The sequence below is a fragment of the Phalacrocorax aristotelis genome, chromosome 9 (genome assembly GCF_949628215.1).
Source record: "Phalacrocorax aristotelis chromosome 9, bGulAri2.1, whole genome shotgun sequence".
Lineage (NCBI taxonomy): Eukaryota > Metazoa > Chordata > Aves > Suliformes > Phalacrocoracidae > Phalacrocorax > Phalacrocorax aristotelis.
The window spans coordinates 31,736,150-31,746,997 of NC_134284.1; the positions used below are offsets into that span (position 1 = coordinate 31,736,150).

Below are 10,848 nucleotides of genomic sequence, written 5' to 3' on the forward strand. Positions count from 1 at the left end.
AGAAACCCACCGAGGCGGCGGGTGCAGGACGGGCCCCCCCAACCCCTTATCCCCGCAGGCAGGCACCCACTGCCCTGCTGCAGGGCCTGGCCGCCCTCCCAAAACCACATGCGCCCCCATCCAAGGGGTTGAGGGTGCCTCTTCCCTTGGCCCAGTCTCAACCGGCACAATCCCCCAGCACAGCAATGAAAATATTTGTTCAGTGCCCGAATGCAAAGCGCGTAGGCAAACAGAGCCCAGTATGGAAATCCTGCCCCCATCCCCGCTGCCGCCCTGCCGACCCCGGGCAGCACCCGCTTCCGAGCACGGATTATGCCCTTTGCATTGCCCAGGTGGGGGATACGCGTTAGGGCTTGAAGGTGGTGTAGGGAGAGGGCGAGCATGAGATACACAGAAAAGGGCCGGGTTTGCACCCCCCCATCACACTGGGACGAGGCGGCCGGGCCTCGGTGGGGGCCCTGTGGGAGGGGGTGAGGGGCTGTTAGGGCCGCCTCAGTCCCCCCGAAGCAGGGTCACCCTGGGCTGTCCCCCACGGGCAGGGGCAGCGGGGGGGGGGCGGAGCGTGGCAGCCCCCTTCCAAATCAGCTCTTTGGTTTCTGAAATTTTAAATATTTTTGCAGCGTTTTGCACGAAAACCATTGCAACATCTTGCAGAAGAAATCAACCACCACCGCGCTCCCCCCTCCTTTTTCCCTTTTCTTTTTTGGCAAATATAGAACGACTGGGGGGGTTTTGCAGGTTTCCCGGTGTCCAGCGCCCCCCTGCCCCAGCCGTCACTAAGGAAGGGATGGAGAGGACCCGCTCGCACGCCGCTCCCGAGCACCCGCCTTCCTGCCCCAGACACGCGTGGGGGAGGGCCGTGTGCTCTCGGGTGGGTGTCGCTGATGTGTGTGGGTGGTGCACGCGTGGGTGGGGCGCGGACACGTGGGTGGGTAGGTGCACAGAGCGCTGTGGAAGCGTTCACACGGCTCGGCGCGTGTGCGCACGGGTGTATGCCAGCACGTGAGTGGGTGTGCGCGCGGAGGGACGGGCGCGTGCACGCGGGGGTGCGGGCGGGGGTCTGCAGGCACACGCGAGGGACCGTGCACACGAGCGTCTGTACGCACGTGGGAGCGAGTGCGTGCGTTCGCGGGTGAGAGTGGGCACGCGTGGGCGGGTGCACGCGGGTGGGCGTTGGGGTGGCAGCACGCGGGGAGCGCACGCAGATGTGCGTGCACACGGGGGGCGGGGTGCAAGGGTTGGCTGGGTGCGCACCCGAGCCTGTACACGCGAGTGGGTGTTGCAGCGTGTGCACGGTGTGGGTGCGGGCGGGGGGTGCAGCGCCGCTGGCCCGGGGCTCCCTCCGCCCCCTTCCCGCGGCTCCGAGCAGCGCGCAGGATTCCGCTGGCGGCCCCTCCGCGCCTGCGCTTTGTCCCGCGTGGGGCTGCGTAAGGCTCCCGGGGCGCGGAGGAGGCGTCCTTGGTTCCTTTCGGTTTTGCGAACGATTCATTTATGGCATATGTGGCACTGCTGAGGTGTTGCGAGGAGACCTGCCCCCCCCCCACGCGGTACACTTATCCCACGTGCGGCCGCGGTCCTGCCTCCCCACCCAGGGCCAAACCCGCGGGGGAAGGGTCTGTCCTTCAGCCTCGCTGCTTTTCTGCCGGGGATTAATTTTTACATCGCGTCCCGGCCTAGAAATATTAAATTATTCGTTTCAAATACTTATTCCCTCCCCGCTCCCGGAACACTCTCATTTCGCAGGAGCGCAAACAAAGCTGCCCACGCGTGTTGGGTGGCGCCGGGGCATATGCCGCAGAGGGGCAGGAGGGGGGCAGCCAGAGCGTGTTTTTTTCTCCCACGGAGGAGCCGCACCTCGCGGGGACGGGGAAACAGGGCTGGATCCCACGGCAGCCCAGCGCGGCCCCGGCCTCCCTCCAGCCGCGTTAGCTTATTAAAAAAAAGAGAGAAAAAAGAAAAATAAAAAAAAATGGCCAGGAATTGCAATTATCATTGTCTCGGGTTACGGCAAATGCCATTTTGCTGAGAAATGGGAAGGAAAACAATGCCGCCAAAATGCGAATCGCCTCGCTAATAACGCGCCGCTGCTGTGCGGTCCCTGCGCGCCCGCGGGGGGCTCCCACTCCCCGCGTGGGGAGGGGGGGGCAAACGGAGCCCCCCAGCGGCACCGCGGGGTTTGGGGAGGTGCGAGGGGATGGGGAGTTCCCCTCCTTTGCGTGGGGGGACGGCGGCTAATGGGGGGAGCTGCCCGCCCCGGAGGTGCGTGGGCATCCGGGGGTCGTGACACGCACACGGGTGCGAACACGCGGCGGAGGCGCAGCGTAGCCGGTGCCGGCTGGAAGGCAAACGGGCGGGTTTTCCGTGCAGAAAAGGAGTTAAACCCCGCCGTTGTCCTTTGATTTAGGGAACGGCTCATCCAATTCAGTTCCAGCTTACTCAGGGGCAGACTGCCTCGCTCGCTCCCTCTCTCCCCACACCAGCCCAAACATCTTGAAGTAATCAGCAGCTGAGAACGGAGACGTCCCCCTGGCATCTCAGGTTAAAGAAGGAGGTCCAGGAAAATGTGGTAGAGCCATTACAAGAAACCTGAGATGCATTCATCAGAGACTCCAATTGCCATCGCATTAGGATTGATTAGAGACCAGCAGTACCGTAATGACCCGGAAAGAGGGGCATACGGGGATTATTAATATCAGACTTCTTTAAAAAAAAACATATATGAGGGGAAAAAGAAGGAAGGAGGAGGGAAAATTAAAAAAAAAAAAAAGAAAGAAAGAAAGTAAGAAAGAAAGAAAGAAAAAAAAACGGAAAAAAAGGAAAACAAAACCAAGGCGCATCGCGGGGCTGCTGCTCATACGCACTTACCTGAGGAGCACAGGCACCGGCCAGCAGCAGACGAGAATTTATCTAACTTCTGGGGAGCAAAAGGCAAACAAACATGGGGGAAAAAAAATCGAACACTTCTGGACCCCCTGAAATCGCCGGCTCCCAAGCACCGAGCCCCTCCAACCCTGGCGGGGCGGGGGTGTGTGTGGGCGGCCGGGGGTCCCGGACTGAAGGAAGCCGGTTCCCGGGCCGGCGACAAGAAGGACAAGTTAAGGAGCCTCCAAAGAGGAGCAAGGAGAGCTCGGTGGCTTGTCTCCTTCTCAGTTCCCTGCGCCAAAACAAATCAGCCCCTCCTGGTCTCGGTTTAAATGTAGCTCACTGGATAATTAACTCCATCTTTCCAGCCCTGCTTTAACTGTTTATTTAGTGTCACCCCGTATTACCATCACTAGCACTTTCCTCTGAACAGGAGGAGCTGGAGGGTTTCACCTCCCAAAAGGAAATTCTTCGTAGCTTAAAAGAATCAGCATCCAGGAGGTACATTAGGGGAGGGGGGAGGACGGGGAGGGGGGTCCTACGGCAAAAGCCGGAGAAAATAAGGGGGGGGCAGGACACGCCACAGGGACAGAAAGACGTATCGGCCCTCGGAAGGAAAAAAAACCCAACGCGTGATCATCTCTAATCCTTTGAAAAATGTCCCGGTAAGTGTGAGAAGAAAGAGCCCTTTGTGCCCTGGGGATCGCCCCGCCACCTCGCCGGGAAGGTCTTATCCTTATCCTTGTCCTTATCCTGCCCCACCATCCCATGCCATCCCAATCCATCCCATCCCACCCATCCCACTCCATTCCATCCCAATCCATCCTGTCCCGTCCCTCCTCCGGCAGCCCCGGCCCGGCCTGACCCCGCGGGGTGCGGGGGGACCCCGGGGCGGGGGGGGCACACACAGGGACAGGGCCCCCGCCCCACGGCCACCGGCTTTGTTTTTACAGGTGTCTGGAGGGCGATTTACCAACAAGTAATTAAAGGTCGCACCGGTTTGCAGGCGCGTCGGGCCAAAGGCTCCTGCAGGAGAAGAGGGATGTGTGTGGAGGGGGACTTGTCGTTCCTCATTAAAAAATAGAGTAATAAAGGGGAAGAGAGGGAGAGAAAGAAAATACAAATCCTTTATTGTTGGGGTATGAGCGGGGGAAGCTGGCTGTCTCCTGCGCCTCGCATGCGGCGGGGAAGGCAGCGCGGATCCGGTATCACGTTGCAGATCCTCACTCGAGATAACGAAATGCGATCTATTTTTCAGAAGAGCAAGTGGATGGGAAAGGAGCCCTCTACAACACAAACCTCATTGACTTAATGGGTCGGTTTTGGATTTCGCCTTCGAAAGGTTCGGGAAGGCGCAGCGTTGTGTTACTGCCCCGCCGGCTCCCAGCCTCCAGCCCCGGTTATCCCCACGCCGAGACTGGGCTCCGGGTTGGGGGGAAAGCCTCTGGTTTTATTTTGTCGCGTCATTTGTTTCCCTCAGACCCCCACGCTTAAAGAAAAAAAAAATTAAATTTATTTTCCGTTGGGGAAGAGCTTTATTTCTAAGGTCGGGGGGTAGATGGGAGTCGCGTTAGGGTTATTTTTGCCGCTTTGTTTGGGGTTTTCTGGCGAAATCGAGGAAAACCCGCAGAGCATCGTGTGGGATCCGCCTCCACCCCCGCTCCGCGCTTTATAACCCTGCAACGAATAAATAAGGGAATAAAGGAATTTCCCCGCGCAGAGGGAGCCGGCGGCTGCCCCAGGCAGCGCGGCGAGGCGCGGAGGCCCCCGCGGGCGCGGAGGGGCCGAGCCCCGGCCCTGGCCCCGCAAAACACACGTGGGGGGGCGAAGGTAGGCGATGTGCCCGGGTGGAAGCGGGGTGAGCCCGCTGGGCTGCTCCTCTTCTGCCGAAAACCAGCCCACGGGGAAGCAGCCGCCGGCGGCTCCGTGCCCTTGTCTTGTTATTTAGTAATTTACTTATTTGTATCTGCCTTTTTTTTTTTTTTTTTTTGGATAGGCTCGAAACTATTTTTTCTGGGTGATTTTCAAGGACTAAATGGGATGGGGCCGTTTGGGAATTCATTTACCTCTTTCCGTGGTTTAAAATGAAAGATTTCCAATTTTCAGGAAAACCAAGCCCCGGGCAATGATTAACACTGCCGCTGAGCCGCTCCCCGCCTGCAGAGCGTTACTCCCAAGTAGACCCCGGCGAGTCTGTCCCCTTCTCGTGTGAATTTTGGTGGCACGGAAGGATGAAGTCCCGCTCGGAAATCGCGGAGAAGCCGCGGCTCAGCCCTCGCCCGTCCCTGTCAGCCCCGCCGGGAGCATTTGCTTATTCCCAGCAACAGGGGTGTTTGGTTCGGTCGGCCTTTTAAAGGGGGAAAAACAAAAGTAAAAGAGGAGAAAAGTGAGGGCAAGAAAACCGCTCTCGTAAAGATGGCAAGGAGCTTCCTCAGCCCCGCTTCGCATTTGTCTCCTCGTCATTCTGAAGACCTCAGGTCCGTGCTGTTCCCGAGATGAGCACCTTAATAAAACAAATAAACAAACAAACAAACCAACAAAAACCACCATAAAAAATGATAACAACCCAAAGGAGGGACGGGGGAGCCCATCTCTCGGGCTGGGCAGGGCACTGCTTCTCCAGGACGCGGCCGCGGGCGGCTGCGAGCCCTTGCGCTGTAATTCTGCGCACTTGCTCCAGACTTTAGGGTATTAGTTCATTTTAGAGCCGGGTTTAAGGCTCCGTTCCGGTCCCCACACAGCTGCCTTGTCAATAAGGATCTGTTCCAAGCAGACATTCCTTCTGGGAGGACATTGCAGCTCTTTAAGACTTCATCTGCAACATCATAAGTACTAAAATAAAATGGCAAGGGAAAATTACCAGACACATGGTCATGGGATATGGAAGCGCCCTGACTCCAGCGTACATAGTAAAGGCACTGTCAGACTGGGTGGCAGGGGCTTATTTTAAACAGCCCCGAGACACGAAGGACATGGGGGAAAAAAACCCCAAACCAAACCAAAACAATCCGGATTTAGGAAAATATCGGGACTGGCCTTTCCCATATCGTATCGCGGGCAGGGAGCGGGCAGCGGGAGGGCCGGCGGCCCCGGCTCGGAGCCCTCCTCCGCTGCTCTTAACTTGGAGCATTTAAAGTCAAATAAATCCGAGTGTCTTTAGTGAAGACAAACGGGTTTTAAAGAGCCCCGCGATGGTTATTAGCATCCGCGGAGAGAACTCGTTCTTGAATCAAAAGCGTTCTGGAGTGTGCTTAAAATACTGGTTTCGACTTATCTAATCAAAGATAAATACTGCCGTAAAGACACCCTCTTCCCACCGCTCCCCTGCCCTTATCTCACCGCATTGTCCTCATCTCCCTGCCCGTCCCCGCTCCTGACAATACAGCAGCTTTGCTTAGCCAGCCTAATTGTTTTCTAATTTTTTTAAATAATTGCTTTTGAGCGAGGTGTGCAAATGAGGATTAGACTAATTAAAGCGCCGCCGGTCGGTGCAGTTTTGCCGCCCGCCGCCTGCGCGGCTTCTGGGGGGGCTCCGCGGGGCCGCCCCCACCGGGGAACCCCCCCCCGTGGCCAAGCAGGGAGGGGGCGGGGGGGGGGAAAGGGGGGCGCAGGGGCCCCGCGTGTTATTTAGCCGTTCGCTAGAGCATTATTTATTCATCCCCAGCATTAAGGTAATTAAATACGGGCTGGCTTGGCAGGGGACGGGGGACAGGGAGGGGGCAGGAGTTGGGGGGGGAAGAGTGGAAGAAAGCAAGACAAAGTGCGCCGGCAGCGGCTCCCCCCGGGATGCGGCGGGGCAGGGGTGCGGGGCTCCCCCCGCCGGGGCCGCACCCGCGCAGAGGCGGCGGCGGCGGGAAGCGCAGCCGCGGCGGCGGCAGCGGCCGAGGCCGGGGCCGGGGCCGGGTCCCCGCCGGCAGGCCCCGCCCGCCCGTGCCGGGGCCGGGCTGGGCTGGGCTTGGCTGGGCCGGGCCGGGCCGGGCCGGGCCCAGCCGCGGCGGGGGCCGAGCCGCGGGCGCCCAATCAGCGCGGCGCGGGGGCTCGGGCGCTTTAAGCGCGGCGGCGGCCGAGCGGGGACAAAGTCCCCCCGGCGCCGCGACGAGCATCCCCACTCTGGGGCCGGGACCGGGATCGGGATCAGGATCAGGACCGGGACCAGGACCAACACCGCGCCCGGCGGGCGGCTCCCCGCCGCCGCGATCCCGCGGGGTGCCCGCAGCCGCCTCCTCCTCTTCCTCCTCCTCCTCCTCCTGCCGCCGCCGCCGCCGCGCCCGGCCATGTCGATGCTGCCGTCGTTTGGCTTCACGCAGGAGCAGGTCGCCTGCGTCTGCGAGGTGCTGCAGCAAGGGGGGAACCTGGAGAGGTTGGGCCGGTTCCTCTGGTCGCTGCCGGCCTGCGACCACCTGCACAAGAACGAGAGCGTCCTGAAGGCCAAGGCGGTGGTGGCCTTCCACCGCGGCAACTTCCGCGAGCTGTACAAGATCCTGGAGAGCCACCAATTCTCCCCCCACAACCACCCCAAGCTGCAGCAGCTCTGGCTGAAGGCGCACTACGTGGAAGCCGAGAAACTGCGGGGCAGACCCTTGGGCGCCGTCGGCAAATACCGCGTCCGCCGAAAATTCCCTTTGCCCCGCACCATCTGGGACGGCGAGGAAACCAGTTACTGCTTCAAGGAGAAATCCCGGGGCGTGCTGCGGGAATGGTACGCCCACAACCCCTACCCGTCCCCCCGGGAGAAGCGGGAGCTGGCGGAAGCCACCGGTCTCACCACCACCCAGGTCAGCAACTGGTTCAAGAACCGGAGGCAGCGGGACCGAGCGGCGGAGGCCAAGGAAAGGTACTTACCACCCCGCTCCTCCCCATCCATCCCGTACCCCCTTTTCCCCCCGCTCCACCGTACGGGGGTCGACCGGGAGCCCCGGGAGCGCGGCCAACACCCGGCGGCGGATGGGATGGAGCGATGAAAATACCGCGCTCCCTCCAAATCCCTCTTTTTAAATTATTTCCCCCCCTCCCCAAACCTCCTTGCGTGTCCCGTCCCCTCCACCCCTTCCCCGCTCCGTGGAAGCCCAAGTGGGTTTTCCACCCGAGACCCACCCCGCTCCTCGCCTCCCGACCCCACCTGCCCGGGGGGAGCAGCGAGCCCCTCTGCAGCCCCTCCAGGCCGCTCCGCCGCCTTTGTTCGCTGCTCGCCGCCCCGGGTAAACCGGGAGCGAGGCCACCCCGGAGCCTTCTGGGAAGCGGTCGGGATGCCGGTATTACCGGGGATCGGGCAGGGTAGCTCCGAAGCCCGGAGGAGGAGGAGGAGAGAGATGCACCCCGGGGATGGAGAGGGGAGGACCCGGGGGGACACCGCGATGGGGACGCGCCGGCCGGGCCGAGCCGCGGCGGCCACCGGGACAACCTCGGTGCTGGGCGGCGGCTGGGCCCGGCCCGGCCCGGCGGAGCAGGAGGGCATCGCCCCGCTTTTTGTCTCCTACAACAACCTCCCCACCGAGATTCCTGGCGAAAATCCCGCACCCTGCTCCTCCCCGGGCTGCGCTTTCTTTTTTTTTTTTTTTTTGTTTGTTTGTTTTTAATTAAAAAGAGAAAACTCTCCCCCCAAAATCCCTTCCTCTTCTTCAACTTTCCCTCCTCACCTCAATTACCGGGCTGTGCGGTGTACACCTATTTGTAGGAGGATGAAAAGAAATGGGGACGATCCGTTATGAAAATGTTAGGCGTTATTTTTTTTTCCCCCGCCGAGAAGCATCTGCTCCCACGGTGAACTAAAACACCAAGGATTTACCGGGGGCATCAGCACAGCGCCCGTCCCCGGAGCCGCCCGCCCGCCGTAACATCCCCGTTGTGGGGTTTTGTTTTTTCTTTTTGCCTTTCCGCAGGGAGAACACGGAAAACAACAACGCGGCCACCAACAAGCCGAACCAACTCTCACCTCTGGATGGGAGCAAACCCCTCATGTCCAGCTCCGAGGAAGAGTTTTCTCCTCCCCAGAGCCCGGATCAGAACTCGGTCCTGCTCTTGCAGGGGAACCTCAGCCACGCCAGGAGCTCCGGCTACTCCCTGAGCGGCTTAGCCGCGTCCCAGACCCCTCACAGCCTCCAAGGCCACCAGCTCCAGGACTCGCTGCTGGGACCCCTCACGTCCAGCCTGGTGGATCTGGGATCCTAAAGGCCGGCAGCGGGCAGCCGGAGGATCGGGAGAGGAGGTTCTGCTCGGGGACAGAGGCTTTGGGTTGTACATAGAGGACAGCACCCGGGTTTACAGCTCACTCGCTGATTCTTGACGGGACTCTCGGCTCTTTCACACAACCCCACATCGGCTCCTGGTCCAGTTCCCCCGCCAGCGTCTCCCACTATCACCACGATTTTTAAATTTTTTTTTTCCACGTAGCCAAATGCAGAGAGCGGCAGAAACCCTCAGCCCTTCGAGTTCAAACGAGCCGGTCCCAGTGGGAATTACAAAAAAGAAAAAAAAAAGAGAGAAAAAAAGGAAAAAAAAAATCCCAGTCCCAGCTGGATCTGATTCCACCGAAATAAATCGCAGCCCCGCAGGCGCGGTGGGGCGGGAGTGGCCGGGTCCCCCAGCCTCTGCCCGGCCGGGTCCCCGCGGGGCCGGCGAGGAGCTGGGACGGAGGCAGAGGGAGTGAAACGCTGTACCGAGCCCGGTGTCGTAGCGGGAGGAGGGAGGGGAAGTTACGTTTACAGTTTTCATATTTAGACGTACCAGAAAGATTTCGATGTAGTTTAAATTAAAAAAAAAAAAAAAAAGAAAAAAAAAGTAAAAAAGAAGAGGGCAAAAGCTGCAGTATTAGGATTTTAACAAGTGCCTATGTCTTATTGCGGCTGTGCGAGGCAGTCGGTGAGCGAGCTCCCGTGGGCCCGAGGTCCCCGGCTTCCTTCTCCTCCGGGGTGAAGTTCATCGATGTGGCTAAAAATGAGGATAATAATAATAATAATAATAATAATAATAATAATTTGACGGCCGTTTCCTCCTGAACGAGTATTCCTCAGGCTGCCCCGCCAGCTCCGCGTTGCCTTCTCTGTCCGTCCCTGCTCGCCGCCTTCCTCCTTCGGCTTGCAGACAGCCCGCGGACGACGCTGTCTGTCTCGAGTATTTGTTACCATAAAAAAAAAAAATCGCATGTGCTTTCAGGTTTATTTTCTATTGTACCTAAACAGTCTAAATTAAACCGCGCTGATGGCAGAACACCCAGGCTGCGCTTTTCTTTGCAGGGGCGAGCCCCTCTGCCCCGCTCTTAGCCCCCACGCGACGTGGCTGCATCGGGGGCGCTTCGCAGAGGGGTGGGCAGCCGGTGCCTTCTTAACCGAGGAAGGAAAAGGGGAGAGGGGACCCACTGGAGCGGCTCGCGTGGGGTCGCCCCGTGGGAGCCGGACGCCCGCTCGGGAGGGAGCGGCTCCCCCCGCCGCCCCGTCGGGGCCTCGCTGCGGCCGGGCCGCTGGTGCCGGTGTCCCGGCCCCCCCCCCCCCCGGCCCCCCCGTTAGCGTTTTGCATCGTTAAGTGAGTGTTTATTTAAGTCGCTGCCGTGTTTATTCTCGGGGTCTTGGGCCATGGAGAAATGTCACCCTCTGCAGGAGGGTCTCGCCCGGCCGGAGCGCTCCGCGTCCCGCCCCCGCACTCCCCAAACGGGCCCGCGGCACCCGGACACGCTCCAGAGCCCCCCCTCCCCGCGGATCCGTCTCCCCACCTCGGCTCCGGCTGCGGGGGAGCCGGGGGGCCCGGTTTCCCTCCTCCCTCCGGCCCGGCACCGGCCGCCCCCTCCGGGCGCCCAGCCCGGATCCCGCCGGCCTTCCTGCGCCCACCACCCTTTGGGGGGGCACGGCCGAGGCTAGTGGGGGACGGCCTCGGCCCCCCCGGGCGGGACCCAACGCGGCTTCGTGGAAGCAGGGCGGAGGGTGCAAATCCGGCGGAGGGTGCAAATCCGGCGGATGGGCGCTTCTGCGTGTCTGCGCGTATCCACGACCGTGA

At 60.5% G+C, this 10,848-nt stretch overlaps 1 protein-coding gene and 1 long non-coding RNA gene across 2 annotated transcripts; both read left to right on the plus strand.

Annotated features, from left to right (window-relative positions):
- The first annotated feature begins 262 nt into the window (after positions 1-262).
- On the plus strand, positions 263-4,380 carry LOC142062134 (uncharacterized). The gene is made up of 3 exons (XR_012662382.1): positions 263-332; positions 739-871; positions 4,121-4,380. It is a non-coding gene; the product is annotated as an uncharacterized LOC142062134 (long non-coding RNA).
- A 2,528-nt stretch (positions 4,381-6,908) lies between these two features.
- SIX1 (SIX homeobox 1) lies at positions 6,909-9,612 on the plus strand. The gene is made up of 2 exons (XM_075104180.1): positions 6,909-7,696; positions 8,742-9,612. Exons 1-2 carry the CDS (start codon positions 7,137-7,139, stop codon positions 9,028-9,030), a joined length of 849 nt encoding a protein of 282 aa, XP_074960281.1. The 5' UTR covers positions 6,909-7,136; the 3' UTR covers positions 9,031-9,612.
- The last annotated feature ends 1,236 nt before the right edge of the window (positions 9,613-10,848 follow it).

What these genes read in the sequence shown, in the direction of transcription:
- SIX1 (XM_075104180.1), top strand. Translation starts at nt 7,137, where the DNA reads ATGTCGATGCTGCCGTCGTTTGGCTTCACGCAGGAGCAGGTCGCCTGC. An exon ending in GCGGCGGAGGCCAAGGAAAG is followed by an intron (nt 7,697 to 8,741) that starts GTACTTACCACC and finishes GCCTTTCCGCAG; the next exon opens with GGAGAACACGGAAAACAACA.